Source organism: Scophthalmus maximus, chromosome 18 (genome assembly GCF_022379125.1).
Source record: "Scophthalmus maximus strain ysfricsl-2021 chromosome 18, ASM2237912v1, whole genome shotgun sequence".
Taxonomy (NCBI): Eukaryota; Metazoa; Chordata; class Actinopteri; order Pleuronectiformes; family Scophthalmidae; genus Scophthalmus; species Scophthalmus maximus.
Window position 1 is genome coordinate 7574756 of NC_061532.1, and position 26310 is coordinate 7601065.

The 26310-nt window shown below is 42.2% G+C and overlaps 1 protein-coding gene across 6 annotated transcripts in view; it reads left to right on the forward strand.

Moving 5' to 3' along the window:
* Positions 1 to 26310, forward strand: part of LOC118290181 (1-phosphatidylinositol 4,5-bisphosphate phosphodiesterase beta-1) — a 150840-nt gene that overhangs the window by 57583 nt on the left and 66947 nt on the right. For all 6 annotated transcript variants that reach the window (XR_004786359.2, XM_035617643.2, XM_035617642.2 and 3 more), the window contains 2 exons: positions 1726 to 1803; positions 24266 to 24334. Coding sequence is in view for 3 of the 6 variants with exons in the window: in XM_035617641.2 (XP_035473534.1) it covers positions 1726 to 1803; positions 24266 to 24334 (147 nt within the window). In the remaining 3 variants the exon portion in view is untranslated. The remainder of the gene's footprint in view (positions 1 to 1725; positions 1804 to 24265; positions 24335 to 26310) is intronic.

The following is a 26310-nucleotide window of genomic DNA, read 5'->3' on the forward strand; positions in this document are numbered from 1 at the left end:
GTGTCATAGGTAGTTATGTTTTTTTGTAAATGCAGACCCCTGAGGAGAGCTTTGAGTCCATAATGTCTTAATGTGACTGGAGTGGTGGCCATGGAGAGTTAAGAAGCAGGTGAAAATAACTGCTCTCGCATCATTGGGCAGATTCCCGATGCTCTCAAGCCTTCTCACCTTCCCTCTGACATCACAGATAATCCATCAATCACCACGTCTTGTCCACCTAGTGAACGCTTGACTTAATTGGGAACATACACTTTGCGCTGGGAAGTTATCAATGCGATTCATTTTTCCGTTGTCTAGAAGTGACCAACACACACGATATATTAATCTGTAAAAACTAAAATAAGGGAATTGGGCTGTGGACTCTAACTTGAGGAGAGATCCGCGAAATGGGCTTGCAGTTCTTTTGAACTGTATATAAGAACTGTGAACATGAGGCTTTTTTCCTGCCCTCAGGCTGTAAGTACTGTGTGATTGTTTGTGTGTGTGTGTGTGTGTGTGATCAGTAGTTTGAGCCGCTTCTTTTGTCATTCATCCAAGTCTGCAAAGATTGTGCAGACACGAGAACAGAACAAAAAAATGATTCCTCTTGAGTCTCTGACAGATTTCATGGGAATGGCGAGTTGCCATAGTGAACGTCACAATGGCAAATGCTTCTGATGCGGCAGCTTGGCATCTCCAGCATCGAACGAGTCGTTTGGTTTACTTTCCTCCCACGTCCCTTTTAATCCTTTTTTCTTTCTCTCCGTCTTTCCAATTCCTCCACGGCTTCATAAAGGGCCCCGTCGCGGAGCAGGTGTGTCAGGCTCCATAAGCTGCGCTTGTCTTATTCAGACAGTGTAAAATGATTTCAGAGTAGTAATGGCTCTCTACACCTCCGCACAGACTGCTCTGCTGTCTGCCAGCTCCCAGCTCAGACCCTTTCATGATACCCTACACAGCAAGAAGCATTGGGTCGCACCCAAATATGACAGGCATGTTGCAGATGCAGACCATTAGCTCTGTCTCTAACCGCTGTGAAAGGGACATCATTAGGAGCCTTGTGAGGACACTTTGAAGATGTTCTTGCTCTGTACAGCAAATGCACTTTTCATCACTTTGATCTCACTGCCATGGCTGAATGAGGAGGACAATATGCTACTGTTCAGCTGAGCCACAGCCACTGTGGACACAGAGAAAGGGAGAGAAAAAATAAGCAAAGCCGCTTTCTTTTTATAGAAGCGTCCAATAATATCTGGCATTGCCATGTAATGCCTCAGGGTCAAGCTGTGCATGCGTGCATGTGTGTGTGTGTGTGTGTGTGTGCGGCTCGGAGCTGTCCGAACGTGGGAGCTGTGGGAAAGCATTTGTCTGTTACAAGACGTGAATGATTGAAACATCAGCTGTGAAACAACCAGCAGTTCATGTTTGCAGTCGACACAAACGCGTGCGCGCACACACCGAGCACGCGCATTCACACGCCAGACTACATGGTCATTTGTGGTGATGCCTGGCCATAGTGGGGGAAAGTGCCCTAGAAGGAAAGGATTGTGTGCATGCTCACAGCATAAACAGCACCTCCGATGTCACTGAAGATTCTGGAATGCGATGTTGTTATACAAAAACTATGCTTTGATTCTAAGAAATGTTTTAATTTTCTGCCATACACACAACATCACGCACATCATGAAAAAACGCTGACAGGGACACACATTGACTCCAGATGTCTTTGTCTTTGTCTTCCCCCAGGATTCTACGGCTGTGACCCCGGTGACTCTAACAGTTGACCCCAAAGGTTACTTCCTGTATTGGACTGACCAGAACAAGGTGAGACACCACACCAACGCCAAATCCTGAAGCTTCTCCTTGTAAAGGTCACTTGAAACCCCATTTTTTGACTTAGCTTTTAATTTGTAGGACGCAGGTGAACAGCTGCTTTAGTATGGACAGACATAGATGATAAAATTCAAACAAGGAGCCCAAATTTAAAGCTAATTATTCTTATGTTGTCTTCTGTTTATATAAACATCAAATCAGCACATTGCAATGAGATAAACAGTACATAAGGTAACAGTAAGGTATTCAACCGGAATTCTGTGCTTGCTCATATGTGATTGGCCAACACAGAAGAAAAAGAAAAGCCAGATTTTTTTTGCTGTTCTCCCAACATATTCATCCCTGAGCCCTCTGTGGCCCCTGATGCACCAACAGTCGTCTTTCTGAAATCAATGGGGAAGCCTGAATGTCCCCCCCCCCGGTCTGAATGTTTCAAGTGAGTAGAGAAGGAGATACATTTAAGTGCACGGAGCTTCAGTGTCACATCCAACTTGATAACCCTGATGATTCACAAGGGGAAAGTACAAAGGAAACAAAGTACCCTCTCTTTTGTTGCCATCTATTACCGATGTGAAAACGAACCCTCTCCATTTTGTTTCACGAGAATCAGTGTTCGCAGTTATCGTTTTGTAGTGAATTGAATTGTGAGAGTTACAGTGAAAGCTGTTAATTACCATAGCAACGTTATCATTTGTATACATGTTTCTCAGACAGTTGCTCAACACTATGCGTGTTTATCGTGTACTGCTGTCATCTGATCTATTACTAATTACCATGGTAACACCTGTAGAGTTCTGTGGTGGCCTTGTTCCAGTTGTAATTATCACGAGCACAGTTCTTCCCACCCGTTCTGAATAAAGCCACTGCTGTAAAAGAAGAAACTGAACTGCTACACCTGCAGCACTTAACTTGAAACCAATATTCCATTGTGCATTGTGCTTTCTTCTTTGCTCCAGTTATGGCTTTCATAATAACCAGGAACAAGGATGTGAAATCTAAGTTACTAGATACCATCAGACTCAGAAATCAAGCACTTCTTCTTAGTTTAACTTTAAAAGTGTGTACACTATTTCAGTTTGGTCAAGTTCTTCTCCGCGTTTTTTCTTTTTAAATATCTGCAGCTTGAGTACATCTCTGCCTATCCAGCGCCTCTGTTCTTCAAAAACCAATCCCGACTCCAAACAGCTTGATGGGCGTAATCTGTTCCTGTTCTATTTGTGTATATAACTGTATCAGCACCGGCAGTCAGTGGTAGACTAATTAATAGCCAACATTGATTTTATGTTTGCTTAGATGAGGGTATTTCACTGGAGTGCTGACCGAGACTTTATCTCTGTACACACACCTCTGTACACAAACGTGCACACATCTTGGCGTAACATGCACACATCATTTATGAGTGCATCGCTGTGCCCATGCGGTAAAAGAAAATATAACTTATTACATTTGCAACTTTTACTACTACTTTAAATTAATATATCAGGGCATATATACAGCTCTGATTTACAATCAATGAAGAAAGACTTGTTTTTGAAAAACAAATTGAAAAAACAATCCAAGGGACCACTTCTGATGTCTGGCTTGCTTGTGCATGTGGAAAAGTGTATGTCTTGGTCTGAGGCAACAAGCGCTGAGCGTGATTCTCCACGAAGAGAATTGAGAGCGGCACTTTGGCATTAGGTCATCATATTGCTAGGATTTTGAATGATGAGGCTTTTTTCTGTCTGTGAGTGTGTTGACGTGTGTGGGTGTCTGTTCTGTCTCTCAGCATTCAGAGCAGTGCTGCAGCACACACAATAACTCAAATTAATACCTAGCACAGTCCGGACAGAACTCTATTAGGGCATAGAGAAAGGGCACCCACCGTATTCGTCAGTGCCACAATCAACAGAAAAGTGTATATGTTTATAAAGATGTCTTCTCTTGTGTTTTTGCTCGCGCATATTCATGTCGTTGCTGCACATCTGTTCCACAGACCAATTTAAACAAGCTACGATGCTCTGTCCAGTTCTTATGTGCGTGTTTGTCAGAGACTCTGCCTGATGGCCTGCAGAGTAAAAGCATTCCTCAGATTCTTCAGAAGCACAGCAGAACTGTATTCAGTGTGCCCACTGTGCTCCCTTTCAAACACACTTTGTCACTGGAGGATACAGTCTTTTACTGTTTACTCCATTTTCAGTTTTACTATTTCCTGGAGGCCTTTCACTTCAATGTTTTCCCTTTGATGTAAAAAAACCAACACTTTTAGCCATTATTAAACGTTATTATGAAGTATAAATGCTGGATAAACTCTGTGTGAAACACCACTTTGAATCTGACTCAATCTGATCACTTTGGATTTGACAAAATCCAAATAGCCCTGCTGCTCAACTTTGGCTTCAATACCAATGACTTGTGACTTGAAATCCTGCCGAAGCCCAGTGAATAAAATTATGTCATAAAAAGCATGCAGCGAATCGACTTGTGAATTGACGTGTGACAACACGTATTCTTTCAAATCAGTCCAGTAGAATCCAGTTACATTGCACCAGCCAGAGGGAAGGGTGTTTTTTCTGGCTGTGCACCTCAGCAGTAATTAGTTTACTTTGTGTGAAACCGTATGAAAACAAACATGGAATCAATGATCCCTTGACACAGTCAGTGTAGTAACAGGTTGATTTTTTTAATCTGAGCTTTGTGAGCATGAATATTACCCTGTAGAATCAATATACAATTGGGGATGTCTAACACATTAGCTGTCTGTCAGTGTTGCGTAGCCGGCAGTAAAATTTGCTGTATCTAATTCCTTCGACGACGTTGATGAAGTGATTAAAGGTGTAGGTCTCAAAAAAACAAACTTTGGCACTTGGAACTTGTTTACGTCACATAAGAGACATGTGACTGGCAAGGCAATGGCTATGTTGACGTGTGTGGGAGACATCAGCCATGTTTCCATATAATTTTCAAGCAATTGTGGAGCGTACGTCGGGTTTCTATCAGCTGGTTTGGAGCAAATAAACTAGTGTCATAAGGAGGTGGGTTATAGGCTTTAATAAATGGTAGGGTAGAAGTAGAGGTTTTGAACCGTAAACATAAACGTTGTTTTTCTAAGCACCGAAAATCTTGAAGAAGAAGAAACAAAACCTGTCACTTCTTCTTCTAATGTTAATGGAAACAAAGACATCGAGACCTATAGGGGAAAGGTGATAAAAGGACTGTGCTGTTATTCCCAAGGTTTTTCTTTCTTCTGTAAGACTGTGATACAGCCGTATCAACAACCTGAGTCACATCTTTTTAGCTGTGCTGTTCCCCTTTTGGCTCGCTTGATGACTCAAGAATTAAGGATTCCCGTAGTTTCATTTTGACACTATTGCTGAAGTCACAGTAAGTTGTGCTGACAACATGGCCTCAGCTTCCAACGGGTAGTATTCTGTGGATGACTTGTCGGAACTATAGCACAACTCTTCTATTGGTTCTTGATTGCCTGTCAGGAGTGAAGACATCCTGAATCCAGAGACAAGCTTAATTTGATTTTTCGCTTCCCTCACTTCCACTGGTGGACGCCTGCCAAAAGAGGAGCTTGAACAATGTTAGTCTTGTTGGAGATTAGAAGTTGAATGAGTCATTAATATAAGTTAATAAAGTCTGATGTAGTTTAGATGTATTACACAATCTCTCATGTCCCTCTGCGGAGAGAAACAGGTGCAAACTGTGAGGATTCTGGAGCTCTTCCTCCATTTCTGAACACCGCAGTATTTTTAAACAGGGGACCTGCTATGTAAACTCCCGCAGTAATAACTCTCCCATGTTTGTATGTGTTTGGTTCAGAGTCCATTTGGCTGGCTTTTAATGTTTCTGCATTCTCTCTCTTTCACCTTCAAAGACCAACTGCTTTCAATACACATACACACACACACACACACACACACACACACACACACACACACACACACACACACACTCCCATGCACGAAGGCACAATGTACAGACACTTTCACAGATGGACAGAAGTTTTGACGACAGTGTGGATAAAGAAGATGACCATGACACCATCAATAACAATATAAATACCACACAGTGACCTTATGTTGACTTATTCCCATCTCATATTTGGAATTAATTAACAACAGCATCACAGAATCTCAGTATAGGTGTCATCATTGTGAATCAGCAAATATTGATTACTATTCAAAAGTTGGAACATTTCCAATAGCTATTACATAACAACCCTTTAGGTTTGTAAAGCATCCTGTGAGGTGCCTTCCCTTAAAAATACATTGCATTTAAAAACGAAGAAAATACATTGCATTTAAGAACGAGGAACTTGAGTAGATTTTTAGGGTCCTTGATCAGAGTTTGGAGATAACACCCCCACTCCCTTTTGGGGCAACAGTTGCATCAGAGACTCTGAAATGTACAAAATGTTATTTTCGTAAAGCTGCAAAAATTCTATTTTAAATGCTACACTCATACTCGCAACGAATTTGTGAAATGAGGAAGAAGTAACCTTAAAAAAAATCATCATCACCAGTATGCCTGTGATTTACTTGATATGATCCGTAATTGTCGTGACTTAAGTCACTAAGTCACCATTTCCATAAACAGTATTTGGAATATGAAACTGGGATATGTAAAGAAGTCAACATTGCTGACTATTTACATATCGCAGTTACAGTACATAGTTGAACCAGGGATTAGCCTGAGGTATTAAGACCCTTAAATGATTATATATCCACATTTACATACATATTTATATGTAATGCTTCAAGTAACAAACTTGCAAAGCAACAACATTTGTACCAGCACCCAACTCAACACACCCACACGCAATCACACGTGTCCCACACACGCACGCTAAACAGTAACAGGTGCCTTGTTTAGTAGGTTAAAAATAATTTCCTCCTGTTGCTCGAGCCTGCTTTCAAGGGGGAGGAGCTATGAAACGCTAAAAGGTGGACTGACTCACTCAAATGAACAGCCTTTCGATTTAGTTGCCATGGTTGCCATGCGACAGCACACACCTTGGAAATGTCACATTCTCTTTCGGGCCCCCGCTCATGTTCTGGAGATTGTTGCCACTTTGAAACTGATATCATTGTTTCCATGTGTGTGCGTTCATTTGTTTGTCCATCATTTGTTTGTTCTTCCTGAGGCTGTGGCTATAACAGAAGGCTAAATGCTTTATGATTTATGTTTCAGCAGAGTGACAATTTCAGGACTGTCACAGCACACGCAGACTGCATATGGCCTGGTGAAAGTACACTTCACCCCAGGCAAAACCAGACTCGTACTGTTGGCAGCTGGTGTGTGTGTGTGCATGTGGGGCATTTGTGAATTGACCTAATCCGGTGCATGTGTTAGGCTGTTTTAGGTTAATGTTAAATGGAATACACACCTGATGCACAAACACAAACACTCACCTTCTTCTATGTGCTCTGTTATTGTGGATTTCATGCATCTGTTTCCCCAAACACAGCAATTTTCTGTGATTACCGGCTGCTGTTCCACCACCGTCTCTACCTCCGTAGGCACTATATAGTGTGAGCGAGAGACAAAGCATAAATCTGCAGCCAAACTAAAAGTCTACTAAAAGTGAATTGTTACCTGTGAATTTATTACGCAGGGCCCCTATTTCATCTGTATCTGTACCTGAAAGAGATGGAGGGAGACAGACAGAACAACTGAGAGAGAAATGGAGAAACAAGGAAAAGGAAAAGAATCTGTTGGGCGATGCTTACCATGCACGCGTTGTATATATGTGCCATTTTGATTGGCTTTTAGTGAATTCAACGTAATATTACTATATCTTTGTCAAAAGTGACTCACCTGCAAGTTGGCCATAATGAAGGGCCTAGAGACTTTAACTTTGAAGATTTTTTTTTTAAAGAAATTTAACAAAACTATATTTCATTGATATACTGCCTTGACTTTTTAAGAAATCTCGCAGTCATTGTTCTATCTCGTAAGCCTCACACGTCCCTTGTTACCGCTCCAGTGCCAGTGCCGGTAATGTGAGACGAGAGCTGTGACGCACAAAACTATCACAAAGATTGAATGTCCTTGTCTGAGAATAATCAATTATAATTAATGTTGATGAAGAATGTTGGATTTCCTATTTCAAGGGGTTTTGGAATTTTTGTGGCAATGCATGTATATTAATGATTACATTAATACAGCTTCAAAAAGCACGGCTTTTGGCCAAAAAGTCTTTTTATACAGTATAATATTGCTCAGAAAAGATATTCAGACACTTATGTTACCTGCAGTGGATATCAGCTCCCCAGATGAGGATCAGGCAATGAACACCGAACGGCTAACGCTCTCACCAAAAGGTCAGGGCAGGGTAATTGATATTTGCCTATGATGTCGCTACAGAGCCTTTATGGAGGTTATTTATTGGTTTTCAGGGGCAGGGGAAAACACCGTCAATGAAGCATTTAAATATTATGACAGTTAAAGTCCGACACTAGGCCATTGTTATTTGGGGAGAGCAAATCTTTGCTAAGAGCACCTTTAAAACAAGAGAATGTACCCTGTCTGCTTGGGCTGGGAAGAATTTGAATGTAAAAACAAAACACAAAAAACACAAAAAAGCTGTGGCCCTTACATATGTGGACTAGATTTTGGAGGGTGAATAGCTCTTTGTTGGTGGCGTTTGAGCTATAAGTCAAAGGCAGAAGAAAAGAGAGGTGTTAAAAGAAGAAAAGTGTTGCCAAGCTCTTTTGGATTAGCAGTTCCTTGGTGACTTCTGAGGGCTTTGTTCGCACTTGAGTTAGCCCCGTTTTCCTCTTTGAATTCTGATTAGGACTGCTCTGTGCTGGTCTGAGCATAAAAACAAAAACACACTCAAACCTTCCACGCACGCACACACAAGGTAACACAGAGGAGGAGGCGGAGGAGTGATATACGGTTCTGTTCATTTCCTCTCCCGAACAACAATCGGGAGCCGCAGATCCGGAAAGACGGCTTTTGTGTCCATTCAGAGCCTTTTGGATGCTCGAGCGCCTTGTTGTTGCCAGCACTGTTCGGCACGAATCTGATGCTGAGTCTGCCAGGGTAATGGAAGTGACTTCAGCGATTGCGGCAGCTCCGAATGGGCAGCTCAGGAGATGAGCTCACACACCCTGGATTCAAGTGATAAGCTCAACCAATCAAGTGGCTTGTAAATGATGGTGATGCTGCAGCAGCGACTGCAGGGTAACCGTACAGAACCCACAGTCAGTAACAGCTGGGGGTCTGTCTGCCAGTCGTCTCCGCCGATTCTCTCGACCTGTCAGGTTGGATGGTGACTGTTGGTGAAACTACACTTTCAGGTCTCTCAGGTCAGAGATGTTTGTGTTGGGTTCAAGTCAGGGCTCTGGTTGGGCAACTCAAGGACGTTTGTTGTCCCTGCATTTCCTTGGCTGTGAGCTTATAGGGCCATTGTCCTGTTGGAAGGGGAACCTTCCACTCCATTGGGACCAGGTTTTCACTAAGGGTATATCTGTACTTTGCTTCATTTAGCCTCTCCTCAAACCAGAGAAGTCCCTGGTCCAAATTTCTTCCATTTAACAATTATGGCTTGAGAACCTTCAGTGCACCAGAAAATGTTTGCAGCCTCCCCCACATCTGTGCCCCTACGCACCCTGGTCGCTGAGCTCCGCAGGCAGTTCCTCTGAGCTCACGGCCTGCGGTTTTCCTCTGATATGCATCAGAGCAATGAAGGAGTGAAATAGAAAATATGATCAAGAGGAATGTGAAGCACTCAAGCTATATTTCAAGAGTTGTAGCAAAGGCTTTGAATGCTTATGTTAATGTGATATTTCAGGTTCGGTTATTTAATCAATATGGGGTTAATTATGATTTCAAGCTCAAAGTTGCAACATTAAAAAAAAGTGGCAAAATGTTTTTTGATTTTCCCTGGATGCACTGCAAAACAATACGATAATTCTGTTTTGGACTACAGTTCATTATATGATAAAACATCTCGTCTATTTAGTTCACCTATACTTACTCCTTCAGTGTAGCAATCATCACCTTTCAACAAGCAGTTGACGTTGCTCAGACTGATGTTTAAAGGGTAACAGGGGCATCATTTTGTTCTGTCACCGTTATTAGTTCCCATGAAGAGTAAACATGTCGTGTTCTTGCCACAGTCAGAAGTCACTGTCACTGCTGCCTGTTCCCCTGTATGTTTGCCTTACTTCCTGTCAGAAGTCATCAGGGCTTCAAACTTTCCATCTTTTTCACGAAAATCCTTGTATAATGTGACTGACGTGCTGTCAGGAGATGTTTGCCTGACCATTTTACAATGTCGGACACATGCAATGGCTCTGTGACAGAATGTTTTTTTTGTATTTGTTTTGGAACATGAAACTTATTCATGAGGCCATGGTGTAACAGGTATGGTAGCCAAATAATGTTGCTTGACAAGGGGGCAACTGCTGCTCACTGAAAATGACAGAAGCTGGATCGAAATGACCTTATAACAGTCTATCTTTTATTTGTAGTGGTTGTGAATTCAACTCGTAGATGTCATATCTAATCTAGTCTCTTAATTGGTCAAACTGATTTTGCAATAGCTGCCGCACAAAAAGTAATAATATTAAAGGCTGTAAAATCTTGATAATTCAGTAAAGAACTCCAGTGAATTTATTTTAAACAGTAACAAAAAGTTTAAAAAAAAATCCAAATCAGACACCTAAAATGGTAGATGATATAAGGGAAATTTACAACAAAATAGTGTACTGCAGTAGACTCATTTACAGTGTCATGAGTTACTGCCAATAAACGGCTAACTTTTCCTAATCTGAGCTGCTCCGTCTGACAGCAGAGCTGAAGAGGAGGATTAAGCTTCTCGTTGCCTCACGGGTTCAGGTATTTATAACGTCCATACTGGCCTATTTTTTGGGCCACTCATTAAGAAACAATGTCCATTGTGGTGTATCCTTTCATCTGGTTCCGTTCACAAAGAAACACAATTTGACATTGAGTGCGCAGTGTGACGGCGGTGGTGCACACGGTCACAAGGGGAGAAAAAGACGATCAGGAATTGAAGAGTGAATGAAGAGAGAGAGAGAGAAACTTACCTAGTATGAGGAAGACTGTAAGAATCTTAAGTTGCCGTGTTCCACTCACCTGAGCATTGTCAAAAAAGTCTCTCATTTCAAGCGTAAAAAAGTTGAGAGGGAAAAACGGGCTTAATGAAAATTGTGGGGGAAAAAATGTGGAGCACTGAGATATATGGTTTACAGGGATGGCGGTAAATTGACTTTATTGCTACTCAATAGGCTGCAGTGTGCTGAAAGCTCTGCTTCATTCTCTCTCCCACTTCTGTCTCTGTCACTGTCTCCACTTCTGTCTGTCTTTCCCTGTCTGTCATTACAGTCTTTGGACGCCCTGATTACTTCTTCATTACACCCTGCCCGGGTTCATATATTGCTTTTTTGTGTGCAATGCAAAGGTAGCCACCACTATTTCACACCAGTAATTATTTTTTCAATGAAGTGATGGCCGCTTCACTTAAGTATTAATAGGTGCCGTAAAAAGCTGATAAACGGCTCATCTCTGCCTGCGCCCACCAGATTGTCTATCCGATTTCTCGCTGTGTGCGAGGAATCAAAGTCATATAATCATATTTTCTATACGCTGAGTTCCATTATCCTCCCCACCCTCCGAGGCAACTGCGAGTCATTCCATCACAACGCAGTAAATCAACTGAGCGAAAGGTGAACTTTGAACATTTGAACCTTTACCGTGAAATGTCAGAAGTGAGGCTCTGTAGCTTACACGCCCCCAGGCAGCAGCAGCAGCAGCAGCTTTTTCCACAGGTTGGTGTTGTTGCCATTCTGACATGGAAAGATTTTAAATGGGCAGAAGAGGCCAGGCCGTTCTTGTAGCTGTCAATTAGATATTTGCATTCACATTTTCCTTCTCTCCACACAAGTCTGGCAGTGTCACAAGCTGAACTTTGACCTTTTACCCCCCCCCCCCTACATAAACAATCATATTCCTATGATATGTATGAATATGTTTTGTGTAAACAATAACACATGAAGTAAGTTGTAATAATTTTGTTTCTCTTCCATTGTTAACACCATCTGTGAATGATCTTTCTTGGCCCACTGGAGAATTCTCCAGTTCTTGATTAAATGATGCTTGAACATTGATTGTTATGGTCACCAGTCAATAAAGAGTGTAGATGTGGTGGGTGTGTTGCGATGGGACGACCTGACATTTGCACCGTGGGTCAGAAATCATAGGTCACAGTTCTGTCACAGAGGCATGTGGAGGTCTGTTAATGGTTTCTCTGCGTAAAAGATTAAGTGTCTACTGTCACAGGTCAGAAGGAATGAATTCAATCTCTCAGTCCTCGACTTTCTTTGTAATTGCACTTAATGAATTACGGCGTGGAATTTATAGCTCAGACATTTAAGCACTGATGCTTCTACAATATTGACAAATCATATTTGGGAGGAGTTTTACGAGTCATCTGGTACACAGAGAGACTGACTTTCTCTCTCTACTCTTCTTCGTCAATCTCTTCCTTCCACTCCAAACGCCAACCCAGCCCAGTTGCCATGACAATCCAATCCATGCAGCTTGTTTTTTGATGCTGCAAAGTACTCAAAACCCCCCTGCTGATGTGATTTGACTGCAGTCGCTATACCAAGCCAGGTGGCAGCTTTCCTAACGGAGCCCCTTAAAAAAAAAAGGGGAAAAAGGAAAAGGCATTCAGTCAACAGACTTTGAAGTCCCGACAAGTGCTCAAGAAGAGAATGAACTTCCTTCCTGTTTCATCACGAGCTTAGTTAGTAATTAGTCATTTATTTCAGTAAGTAACTTATAATCCTCAGTCCAATTAATTTCTTCTCCAAATTAAATATTGCAGTTTTTTGGGGCCAACAAATTAAGGGACTAGGAGGAAATGTTCAAAATGTACGACCAGATAGTGTAAATGAAACTTTGTCGGCTATAGAAGAACAGATCTTTCCCGATCACTAGTTTAATACAGAAGACAAATATGCTCATCTTCTCAGTCATGTATGAGTAATGTAGAGTGATGTAATCAGTTCACCTTTTCTGGTGGTGGTACTGTTCCAGCAGGATCAAACCTGAACTACCCTGACACCTTTTTCCGATTCAGAAATAAACGAATTTCCTACTCAGTAGATTTTCGTATGTAACATACAATCCCATTTCTAAACCCCTGAATGAACAAGAATTTTATTTTTAGCCATCATATCCTTTTAAAAAAAACAACTGATGAAACAAGCATGCAGCTTCCCCTTTTTCATGATGGGTTTGATTTAAAGGCTGGACAGAGTGAGACAAACCTCTCTTTCATAAAGCAATTTGATTTCTCTTAAATTGTTCTGTCTTCGACTGTGCGGTACCGGTCAGAAGTTCACGCAGTAATAAAGTTCTTCGATTGTCCGCCTCTTTCTCTTTTATGATCTCTGTTGCTGAGAACTGAAATCAAAAGACTGAAATCAGAAGAGCGCGCCTTAAATTAATCCTGTTTTTCCTTTAAAGAACGCTGTAAAAATGACTAAAGGCAAAGTTGGCTTTGATCGCAAATGCATGATTATGCCTCTGGGCCGTGCAGCAGCAGCCGTGTCCGGCATAATGTTCTCAGGTCGTCTGTCCATCTGTCTGTCCGCCCGTCCCACAACGCAGTATCTCCTGAATGCACAGAGAGAGGTTATTTCAAATTTGACTTCACTTTGACTCAATGATGAACTGATTGGATTTTGTTGGTCGAGGTTTAAGACAAACGTGTGATGCAATTAAAAACAATGCCTGAATATGGAAAAGGTCAACCTCACTGTGACATCATAATGTTTACCAAAATAGATTGATTGAAATATGTTTAGATATGCAGATTGTCCTACTGTCCGAGTAATTATCAGGAATACTGGACATAAAGAGAGCAGTTCTCGAGTTCTGGTATCTAACAGAAAATCACATGCGTCTTTTTATGTCTCTGGGTTAGAGTGAAGATCTACACGATGAGCCTCTCCAGACTCATCAGTGTCCCACGCTTACTGTAACACTGAACATGTGCACACTGCATTCATTTGTTAACCCAGTTAATATATAAAGAGCGGCCGTTTGTCTCTCTCTCTCTCTCTCCTCTCCGCTCGTTCTCTCCATTCATCTCAACTAATGTTTCAAACCGGGGTTTTTCCATATTCATTGAAAGGCCTCGCTAAATTTTATTTAATTCATTTTGCTGGAGGAATCTGGACAGGGAATGGCACACACTCAAGGCCCATTTGCTGATAAGGCAATTATAGGCTTTTTGCTACTGAACAATTTGGAGTGCTTCCTTCTCATAAACGAAATGACCATTTGGACAAGTGAAAAAAATTGGGAGTTTTTTTTTTTTAACTTAATTTCAAAGAGACACATGTAGATTGTAGGTGTGGATAATCACAGAGCAAGTTTTTACTCTTTGCTGGCCTGTCTTGTCAATCATTTGCAGTTTCAAGCATGTAAAAGGGGACTATATATGTGTTCACTCTCTGAAACCCTGAATTATTCTTGTGTCAGGTTGAGGCAGCTCTCTCAGACAGATTTCACTTTCTAATATTGATTGCTTTGATGCAGACTAATCGAAATAATTACATTAGATGTGCTTCTGATATTTAAGGGGGCTGTAATTCCCACAAGCCAGGGGGTTTCTGGGTTTTCATGCCACCCTGCTGCTTTTCATTTTAAGCCAAATTCCGTTGTACTCCGGAGCAATTATCTTGCTGCCGTCTCTCCTTCTCCAAACGTTGGTGTCGGATAGCGCATTATCAACACTCTGAGGGAGTCGTTTGGGCCTTTATTGTAGATTATTAACATCTCAACAAAGACACATGAAGAAAGTGAATAAAAGTGATCAGAAAATCAAAGAAAACCTTGTCAGACCAAATATGAAAAGGCAAGAAAGAACATTGGCTCCAACAGACGACATAAGATTTCAAACCACAACCCTCAGACTTGTTAAAGCTCTGTACATTCTTTACTTAGGTCTTTTCATCCACTATCACAGCTAAGTGTCGCTTACATTGCTGACATGACCTCAATGTTTTTTGGAATGGTAAATATAGTGTTGAAGTATATTTAGAAAGTTTTCTGCCAAGAAGTCACTCGGTTGTCCATCACCGAATTTTTCCCTCAGACTCTCCCTCTTCCTCTCGCTGCTCCATTTCCGCTCGACCAACTAAGTGTGTCACAAATGTGGGTCAGTCGACTTTCTTTCCCCACCAAAGTCAATTCAATTTGGTGGAACGATAAGAAGGTATCAAATTTAAGCAGCTTGGAGCTGCTCTGGGGCAAGGCAAGAGGAACAGCGGTCTGCCATACTTAAAACCCAAGCTACTCTCCAGAGAGTCTTCCTCGAGAGAGTAACATGATGGTAGAGAGAGCAACAACAGCTATAGCCTATTAGACGAGAGGAAGAGAGGGTCATCGTCGGTGCATTAGTAGAAAAAGGTGAAACCAGGGTGGTAATGAAACCTCTTAGACGGACACGTTTCTCCACTTTCCGCCCTCATCACGCTCCTCAGTGGTTGCTCTTTGCGCTCTTCTTTATATCTCTGGCTTCACTCTCTGATACATATTAACCACTTTCAGGACCTGTTGACAAACACACATAATAGTCGGGTGGTTTCTTTGACAGTAAAAAGGATAAAAAGGCAAATGGCATCAGAGTAGCTGTGGCTTTTGAGTAGGGCCTGACTGATCAACCTGGCTGATGCATTAATTTGCTGTCTGATATATATGCTTTTGTTTGGAATTAACAGTTATAAATCATCTCCTGTGACAGATGAAGGTAGCCTGTGTTCATGAGGACATGATCCCATTGATGAAAAGGGTTACGTTAAAAGAAGTTTGTGTCAGGAGGCAACTTCTTCAAAAAATGTTAATATATACCCTGAACACTCCAGGAAGGGCTTATTCATTCAATGTCTATTTCAGTCTTGACACAAAGTTTCTCCTAACAGCAGCACCCCGCTCTCAGCTGTCCGTGTCTCTTGACAATCAATGAGGAATGACAAACAACATCTGACAGTGCCTCATCCAATCTGTGATCCCTGTTTTGTTGCACTGTAATCACTTGAAACACATCATTTCATAAATATCAGAAATGTGAAATTGTAAAATTGAAAGTACGCTGCTTTTTTGTTGTTGTTAGAGCAGTTGACATCAGAACCATCCAGTAAGTGTGGTTTAGGCGAAACACGGGTCTATAAAATTTGGACACATTTTTGTGATATATTTTATATATTATATATTTTCTTTTTTATTGAAATTACCAAAATCGTATTTCCAACACGTAACCACTTATAGAGAAGATCTTTGACAAAAGCTTTTTTAAATAAAAAACTTAAGATTACTGCTACCTCAGTAATGGGATAATTTTTTATTTCTACCCACAACCTGGCTTATTATATAGGGTAACTTGGGTTTATTACACATATGTTGGTATCAGCATTTACCACATGTCAAATGGTGCGCGACAAGATCATTTGTATTTACTCACTCGAGTAAACACAACCCACTAATATACGCAATTTTAGTTTTGCCAGTGTTCTGTCCTGCCATCCTTGGTGTGTGGAGAGAGAAGGAAGGAGAACGAGAGAGTGTTTAAAGAAGGATCGTGTTGAAAAGGAGACACAGACACAGAAAGAGAGACGCAAGGGCTTTTATGCCACAAAGAAATTGAAAAGTGCACGTCTGTTAACTGTCCTCTTTGTCTGGACTTCAAAGGGTCCATGAGTTGCTCTTAGGTGGTGTCTAAATGAGGTGATGTGAAAGATGAGAGCCAGAGCACCACTGTATTTGCCACTGGCAGTGGTTCTCAAAGGACTTCAGTGGAGAGGCACGGCACACGGACCACTTTCAACGCCATTGACTTGAATACTGATATGTGGTGTGGTCCAATGTAGCCTGTATCCTTCACTTGGATGCCAGGGATTTTAATTTGTGTGAATCTGTAGCCTGCAAAGCCCGTGTGAGAAGAAAAACTTTGACTGACATCAGTTGTTTACAGGAAAAAGGAAATCGAATGCTGTCTTTGCAGTAGCCTTATCAACAAACAAATTATCCAGCATCCTAACCCTGACAAGTTAGCTTACCGTTTGAGATGTTGCATCTTACACTGGAATTATTTGTCATCCATTTCACCAAAATACAGCCGACATCACACTTGTGAAAATGGGGGTGGGGGGTGTTACTGGATATCTTGGAAGTCTTTTGATGTAGCACCTTTCTCCCTAAGAAAAATAACACAGGCGATTGTGCGACGAATGATGCTTTGGTCAGACGAGAACACATTGACCAACTAATCTACAGCCGTAGTATTCAGAAAGCAGAATAATATTATATATTATATAATCACAATATAATATAATATGAATTTACCAACCTTATTTCATCCTATCTGGGGATTTTATGCACATTCTTATTTATTTGTGCATATATATTATGCATTCTTGCATGCGTGGAGTTTTGTCACTTGCTCCTCCAGGACAGTGGAGATGATCTCAGATGTTCCACTGCAGCAGACAAGAGCCACTCACAGTGTGCCTGAGGGAAGTCCCACAGATGGAGGAGACAAGCTAGACAGGAGGAGTAAGGATTGAAGAACGCAGAGGGTGGCGGGGGGGGGGGGGGGGATCAGACCAGACAAGATGTGAACCGTCATCCATCAACATGAGAGCTGCTGTCGAGATTCAGGCAGACGGAGGGGGAAGGATGGAGGAAGGGAGGATGAGGGGGAATGGAGGAGGCAGATGTCCAAGGAGAGGATAGGTGGGACGAGTGAAAGAGAGAGGTGCCTGTCCAAGGAAGTGGAGGCAGGGATGGACAAGAGAGGACAGAGTGAGGGGGAGATGGGGGGGCATAACAAAGACAGAGGGAGAGAACAACAGAGGATGATGGACAGATGAGGGAAGCGGCTCTGCTTTCTCTGTCATCCCACTCGGTTCTGTTATCTATCAGGGAGGAGTACACTCGCTCCAGTATCCCACACTACACTCCATCCGTCACCGTGTGTGCGAGTGTGTGTGCCTGCTGTGCATGCGTGAGTGTGTCCGTCCACGATTTGATTGGTCTAGCATGCTCCGATGAAAAATGGTGACCAGTGTGAGCTGACGAACCGGTCACATCATTGCTCTCCGTCCCCGAGTGTTTACACTGACTGAGCACAGCAGACCCTGCAGATTGATGATAGTGATGACGAGTTGGAGTTTGTGTGTGTGTCTATATATATATATAAATATGTGTGTGCGTGTGTGTGTATGCCTATAAAGTTGTGCTTGTGAACGTGGGTATTAGGTCCTGTGTGTGGAGGCATGAACGTGTGCGCCACTGTACTATAGAACAAAGATTCCTGAAGCCTTTATCTCTGTGCTGGTTGTTTCGCGGAGCATGTCAGCTGCTGATAGCCGCTATCAGCCGCAACCATGCTTCTCCACAGCTCGGCCTCCGTGTTTTTTTTTCCTTCATAGCCGTTGTACCCTCTCTCCTTCCCTGCTGCCTTTTCTCCTTGTTTCCCCGCATTCCTAGTGACCTCTAATCCCTGTGTCCTCTTCAAATCTGCCTGACTATAAAAACAGATTACAAACGTCATGTAATCCCACATGTTTATGACTCAACTCATGTTTTTAGGACTTAACTTTATGCATACATTTTTGCACGTTCCTCGACAATAAAAGCATGTTGGAATCAGTGTAGCTTTGAATTCAACAAGATACATTGTATCTTATCTTATCGTATTTGTCGACATCCCTGGTGAATGAGTAAAATACATTCTTAAAGCATGTCCACAGACTCTCCAGCTCACTTACATATTATCCTCACTAAATCAACTGCTGTGTCGTCTGTACCTATGCATTTTAAAGACCTGCACTACATTGCGGCTGAGAAGTCTTGACAGACAAGGTAACGAACAAGCAGGGAGGTTTTATTTTAATGGGACTTGTTTGAAAGATTGTAACAGGAGAAGGCTGGTGACAGTGAACAAGTGATTAAGGGACTAACATAGTTTATATGTACAGTATTTACAATACAGAGTGACAGGCTGGACACAAATTGCGAGTTAGGCAATAAGATCAGAGTCAGTGCAAAGGAAATGAATGCAACAGAACTCATTCTAGCTCAAACAGTGTTTTTCCGATACAAATAACATACTAAGCAAACTAATTAATGGCTGGCTGTGCAAGACTGGCTTGATCAAAATTTATTTTGGGAAGCCAAATGGTGGGAAATATGAATAAATCCTTTGTTTCTGTGCATCAAAAAATACTAAAGGAATTACATAGTTGTCTACAAAGAAGAGGTTGTCAAACATGCACAGGCTGAGACCGTGCTGGTGCCCTTGGAATTTTAGATGCTGAGCATGTAATCACATCATCCCTCATTTGTCAGGCAGGGGACCTTTGTTGCATGTCCTCCCCCATCTCTGTCTCCCCTCGTTTTCTGTCACCTCGGAACTGTCCTCTGTAGTAACGTGAAAACAAAGAGCACCACAAAATACTTAGAATAAATACGCACAAGCCAAATGAATAAAACATGGAAATAAGTTCTCTTGTTTTAAGGAAAAGCTTATTTAGATATTGTGTGTGTGTGTGTGTGTGGGGAGGGGCAATCCAATATGTTCAAACCATTCAGTTAAGGTCAGATCTGGAAAGGCAGTAACTCAGTATACCTATACCCATATACAATGTTTTACAAAAGGTTGGCAACCACAATATTAAACAATCTCTCTTGTGAAAAATCTCAACTTGCATTTTGCATCCCTGAAATGTTGAAATGTCAGAGTGAAACACTCAAAAGTGCGGTGGCCTTCACTGGACCAAGGGAGTATATGGGTCCGTCAAAGCTTGTGAGAAGCTGGAGACATATCAGCAAAAACAGATCTATGAAAACCAGAGTGAACGAGTTGCTTGGTTTGAATACACCCTCGGGCCGCCTCGTGGCAATGCCAGACTCTCTAATTTGCACCAAGACTTTTATTGCATGCCATAGCTCATTTCGCTCCCTTTCTTGCTGACACTCCACTTCACACTGCCTAATAGTGTTTAATCCATGGAAATAATTGAAAACGTAACAGTAACCAGAACCCAGAACCTCAGTACAAGGTTTTTCAAGGTCTTTTACACAATAATGCTCATGCAAAATGTACACAACATCACTATACAAGCTTTCTGCTTGCTTCTCTTTTGTCTGACTGTGTTGCCTTTTCACTCACTCTCTCTCTCTCACTTCGGTTCAGCCACTTCAAGCGAGTAGGTTTGTGACTTTATCACTGTTGGGCTGTTCGAGTCGCTCAATAGGAACCCAAGAGTGGAGCAGCAGAGTGGATGTGACTCTCAAACCGAATTCAAGCTCAGGCTCTCCACCAGCCATTCTCCCCCGGAACAGTGCACGTTTGCTGGCAGCCGAGTGTCACTGGAGGGCCACTTACCAGGGACAGGCAACAGCACCTGGGCAGCTTTATCGGGTTTTTGTCCACATGGGTAATAGCTCTGTTCATGGCCAGGGGACACAACCGTGGCCAGAATCCTCTGACCCTGAGGCAGTGTGCCTTTGAATGCTCCTACGCATAGACAGTGCAACAGTTTTATTGGTTACGTGGTGGTTATGTCTAGCTCTGCACACTCTAGAACCTCCCTGTGGGTTCCAAACAGTGGTGTGATACATTCTGTGTTTACAACAGCTTATTTCGGTCCAGGGGACGGTATGAAGGGTTCAGCTGGCCACCCAGACATGTTGTACCGTTATAGTGTGTGTGACCTCATGACACTGAACGGCAGCCAGTCAAAAGGCTGGTAAGCAAACCGCTTTTAACTTGCCACAGCCGGATTCATGGCATGGGCATGCACATGGCGTGTCATTTAATGTTGTTGATGTTATTTTTTGTTATTATGGAGCGCTCCTGAAGATTCGATCTGTTATACAAATAGCAGTGAATGTTGCTAGCCCAGGCTAGACAAGGCAGCCCTCTCTCAAACGGGGGGGCTTCATTTGATTCCTGCTTTCACACTCTTTCTTCCTTACTCTGTCGCTCAGCAGAGGCCTCTGAGCCCCTTGGAGTGCGCATCCATTTTAAACCCGTAGATTGCTAAATAAGCGAGCTGACCTGTGGCTGTCTCCCCACTGCCACTTAATCTTTTCTTTGATTCTTCGATGTTTCCTTAACCTTCTCTCTGCCTTTTCTCACACCGGCACATCCCAAGCTCCTTTGCTTCTACCACTCAAGCGATGTGATATGTTGTTGCTTAAAAGCAGCTCAGACTCTTTGTTGTAAAGCCAACTTGGCCAGATTTTGCCTATTCAATTGTACACCCTCAGTAAGAACTGTTTTATTCAAACCACCTTGTAACAGATTATTGTTAATATTTAGCCTACAAGAACCTGGCAGGTGGCTGATCGGTGTATATTAGAATAATAAAATGCCTGGCAGATTTGACAACAAAACGACCCACAAATCAATGATGAATAACCGACGTTTCAGATGAACGCCACCCTCCTTACTTGATACTTGGAAAATGGATGTGTTTAATTTTAAAAGCAAGGCAGCACATTGTAGATGTTGTTGGAACAGTGGCTCCACAGACAAACAGGCACAGAAAACAGGGCCCGGGGCGAAGACCGGTTAAGCACGTTCATTAATTTCTGTAGTTCTCTCCCGCTGGCCTTGCTTGCATCCTGGACGTGCAGTAGATCTTAATAGACTTAAGCAAAGTGGAGGATCCCTGCTCACTGTTTTGATGCACACAGGGAGAAATAAGCAAGAGGGAAAAACAAGGGCAAGAAGGAGTGTGATCAATAAAGGGAGATGAAGGAAATTAATATACAGTATATAAAAATCATATCATGCCGAAGGAAATAAATGAGATAAATGAAGCAGGAGAAATAATGACTGGTCTGCCAGACTGAAAGAGAGTACTTTAATCAAGTAACTGTGCAGAGTCGGCAATCATGAATCCAAGTCAATATTAATAAAATGTCATTGCCATCAACTTTATTTACATCGGCACAATGAACGAGCCACTGCTCACTGTTGCGAATGCTGACTCAGATGCAGACATTTGGATGCTACATGCCTTGGCTGCACACTGTGTGAGCAGCCTGTCAACCACACCAGGCTGTTTGCTTCGCCCTTAAAGAGGCTCTGTAGGTTAACGCTTAACCAATGACGTTGAACCAGCTTAGAGCTATGTTAACTGTGCAGGGCCAGAGGGCACGGAGAGAAAGGGCCACATCAGCGAGCTGCTTCCTGGAGCCCGACTGTTCCTGCGGGCCCCCATGTGGCGTTCCGTCTCTCTAAAGTGACTTCAAAGCCAGGCGTTTGCAGACCCAATGTACTGTCGGCGTTGACCTTTGACTCAGAGGCTCTCCCTTCGCAAACAGCGGCAGCCTAATTGATGCTACACATTGCATCAATTTATTCCTCTATGTGGAGGCTGTAGCAAAGTGGCAACATTTTTATGACCTAATGCTGCCAATAATTATTTGTAATGTTTATATTTATGGCTGCAAGGAGTACTGATCTAATTTCTTTGTTATTTAAATTTTCTTGATTTTATTTTTGCTCCTATCTTCATTGGACCTTTAGTACGGAAAAATACATTTTTAATCTTTACAGGTAGTAGAATTCGAAAGAGACAAAAGCAAATATAGACCTATCATACCCGAAAACTATATTCGGAAATTACGATTTAAAATAATCCTGGGTGGCCACTAAGGTATGGATGTAATGTATGGATTTGTAGATAAGGAACAAATTTGCTTCTGCAATTTGCCACCAACCTCATGGCCTTGAGATCAGTCAGATACCGGCATTTGCGGCTAGAGATTGAGTCAAGCCCCCGTCGCTCCTTGACTCTTCGGATAATGCTGCTGAGTGGACACACAGTTCACTCTGGTTAATTTTCCACCTCACATCCTGGCTACCTCTCAGAGAGATAGAGAGAGATAATCCAGACTGATAAAGGGATGTGGTGACTGAAGGAAGGCAGCAGGCGCCTTCAGTAAAATTGCATTTTGTATATATCTACTGCTAAGCACTTTACTGGCCAGGGACAACTGGCTTGCAAGCAAGCATGAGGCAGTCAGCCAATGGATTACTACCTAAAGATGGACACAGTTCTTCAAAATCACATTTTTACTTTGAATAAAATATTTAAAAAATTAAAAATTCCGTCATTCAAAGAGAAGAAATGAAAGTATATTATTATGCACTATAGTCACAAGCTTTCCCCATGCACATCACTTTAAAGTGTCAATACTTCAGTGCACACAATTTGGATTCTGTCCCACTTTGCCTCTGCATCATAATATTGTGATGTGAAATGCTGCAGCTGTTAGATGGCATCAGACGCTCTGACATTGCTTCCCACACAGATGTATCAATAATGAATCAAAACTAGAGCCAAGGTTTCCATTTACTTAAAATGCCCCACTTAACTTTTTGGTTAAATCGGAATGATGATATTCATGGAGTTTTCCTCCCATTTGAATATGACTTTGTTATCCAGCCTTGTGAGGTCTCGACCGTGCACACGGCTGAGCAGAGCCAAGCTTTGGCACGATGTTACATAGATCAGCATGCAGCAGCAGAACATTGTGTACCAGTTGTTGTTTTTTTTATCTTGTCAAAAGTGATTCCAGGGGTGTGTTGCAAATGAAGCCATAACCAGCCACGACATACAATCAGCACCGTGTTTTTTCAGAAAACTGGAACCTTTGCAGGAAGTCTGTGCATTTCCACCACTGGTACCAGGGTCTAAATCAAGTTCAGGGGAAATCTTTCTACCCATGGGGGGGATACTTAAAGAAAGCACAGTAACCTTTGCGGTGGGGCTTGCAGCGCTGAAGATGCCTGATTTGTCGATTAACTTCCGTGTTTTATTGTCGCCACAATAGCTCGTAAAATGAGTTTCCTTAATTCAAGTCAAGCATTTCAGGTGTTTTGTTTGTCTCTTTTCCAGCATTGACTCTATAATCCAATTTGCAAAGCAGCAAATCACGATCAACAGGAGCATGATTTGAATCTCCCCCGTGCTTACTGTTGTTGTAATGTTGCTTTATATATGATGCATCATCAATGGTGCGCAGTCTCCTGCATTGTCACCGCCTGGTGGACTGGAGTGGGGAAGCTTGTTGTAGCAAAACCATTTAGGTCCTTGAAAATAAAGTTCCTGGTGCATTTGGTTGAAACAGGGCAATGACACTTAAGCAGGACAAATTGTTGTTACTGTAGGCTGGCATCGATCTACACAGAATGACTCCCATGTGACATGCGGTATTGAGATTAACGTTATCCCTGAACACACGCACACGCACGCACACACACTGACAATGTCTTCATACAGGTGGCAGCTTTGAACTCCCATGGGTTCTGCATATCTTTGGGTCCTAAATCTTTAAAGCCTTTGAATTAACTCTTGATTACCACTGATACTGACCTATATGTGCATCCTCTTGTTTACAGGACACGGACCTACTGGATATAGCGTACATAAAAGATGCCAGAAATGGAAAGTGTACCAAAACGCCAAAGGTAGGCCTACATTTTTCTAATTTATGTTGGTTGCCCAGCAGTTGTATATGGGTATGAATGTGAAAACACATTTATTTAGATGCTGTCTGGATTCTATGCAGTAATTTGTGTGGATTCAAGAACAATAGTTTCTTCTTATTTGTCTTCCGAAGCTCTGGAAACACGATGAGCAGAGTAATGAAAGGACCGGGGGGGAGGGGTACTGTGGGGGATGATATGCTTTGTAAGTGTTTATTTTTGCACAGAAATGAAAGACATGAGTGGGTGTGTGAGCCCGACCATGAATTAGACACAATCTGCATCCATCCAGCCAAGAACTCTGTGGAGGAGAAGACTGAGATTGGTTCAGGTGGTTGTAATGACTGACATTTAAGGAATTGATTTCTTGTGTGTTGCCGTTCACAGTCCATCTGCATATCGTTATTATACAGCGATGTGAAGACAAAAGTGAGGAAGTGAGGATCACATGACAGTGAATTCAAACCCACACAGTAACAGTAAATGGAAGGTTTCCCTGGAAAATACACAGTATCCAAATTCCTATTTCACAGTCAATAGAAATGTTGGTGATTGCAAGCAATGAGCAAAGAATTTAAACACTCTTTTTTTTTTTCTAACTGTCAAGGAATTTGGCACATTCTGGTGCAATTAGGAAGCCAAAATTCATATCTCACATTTAATTCTCCACTTACCGAGTTATGATTGGAACAATAACCTGCTTTTTTACCCACTCTCTTATTGTGTATCGCGACATAATAAGTCTGCTTCATACAGCTTGTGGACCTTGTCAATCTTGTGACATTGTTACATAGCGGCAGCGGTCTTCAGGCTTTTGACTCGCAGGAGAAGCAGGTGGGGGTCGCACAGTGCTGCTGCTGCTCTATCTGGGGAGTGAGTAATGATGGAATGAGTACAATAACACGGAGAGGATTCATGCATTTCTAAACAGCTTTACCGAGTGAAGCTACTCAGGGAGCAGACATGACCACGTGACGGGTGAGATGGTCGAAGCATTGGAAGTCCATTACTGGGAGATGAAGCGGTGACGCACCCTGGGCATTGTAATGGGAGCACCAGTGAGACACAGTGTCTGAGGAGTTGATGAGATGAGGAGAGGAAGGGTAGGAGGGGTTGGGGGTGGTGGCATTTCTCCCTCACACATCTTAAGGATCTTGTCAGAATGTTGAAAGTTTTGCAAAGATCACTGCACTGTTAAAGGGGCAGTAAGCGATTTTAATCCAATACACTTTTTCTAAAAATCTGCGAATATTTCCTCACTGTCCACTAGCTGTTGGTTCTGTGTGCCAACAAAAATTCTGGGTTTTCGGCTAAGCCCTGGCTCTGTAAATTGAAAACAAAAAAAAGTAGTGTGGACTGCACCTCACTGTGTGGAGCTAGTAAACGCAACGCTACAACTCAGGGGTTTTGGCCTCGTGGTTAGCGTGCCGGCCTCCCATACCTGAGGCTGCGGCTTCGTGGCACTGTGGCTTCAGTGCAGTAAAATCACCAACAACTACAAAGAGAGAGGGACAAGTTTTCTCCAAAATCTCTTACTGCCCCTTTAACTCCAGCAAAAAGATAGAGGGGAGAAAAAATCACAAAAATCCAACAAAATGATCAGTATTGGTGTAGCAGAATTGTTGAAAACGTAATAGTGATTCAAACAAGAAAATTAAACAACTGCTGTGTTGTGTGCTAGTTTAATGTATGTGATCAAAAATACACCGTAATAACTCTTCATGGCAAAGTAACATTTTAAGCAGCCTGGTTAAAAATGGTGCCCTCCATTGAAAATCAATGAAACTGATCAATATTAGGTCGTATCAGTGTTCAGGATTGCAACTGAGTACATGAGAGAGAAACTTAAGGAGGAAGCAGCTCCAATGACACATTCCTTTTTTTCAAACGAAATTAAGGGGGGGATTTGCCTTAATATGCATATTTCAAGGTTTGCATTTTCAATAGCTCACTCATTT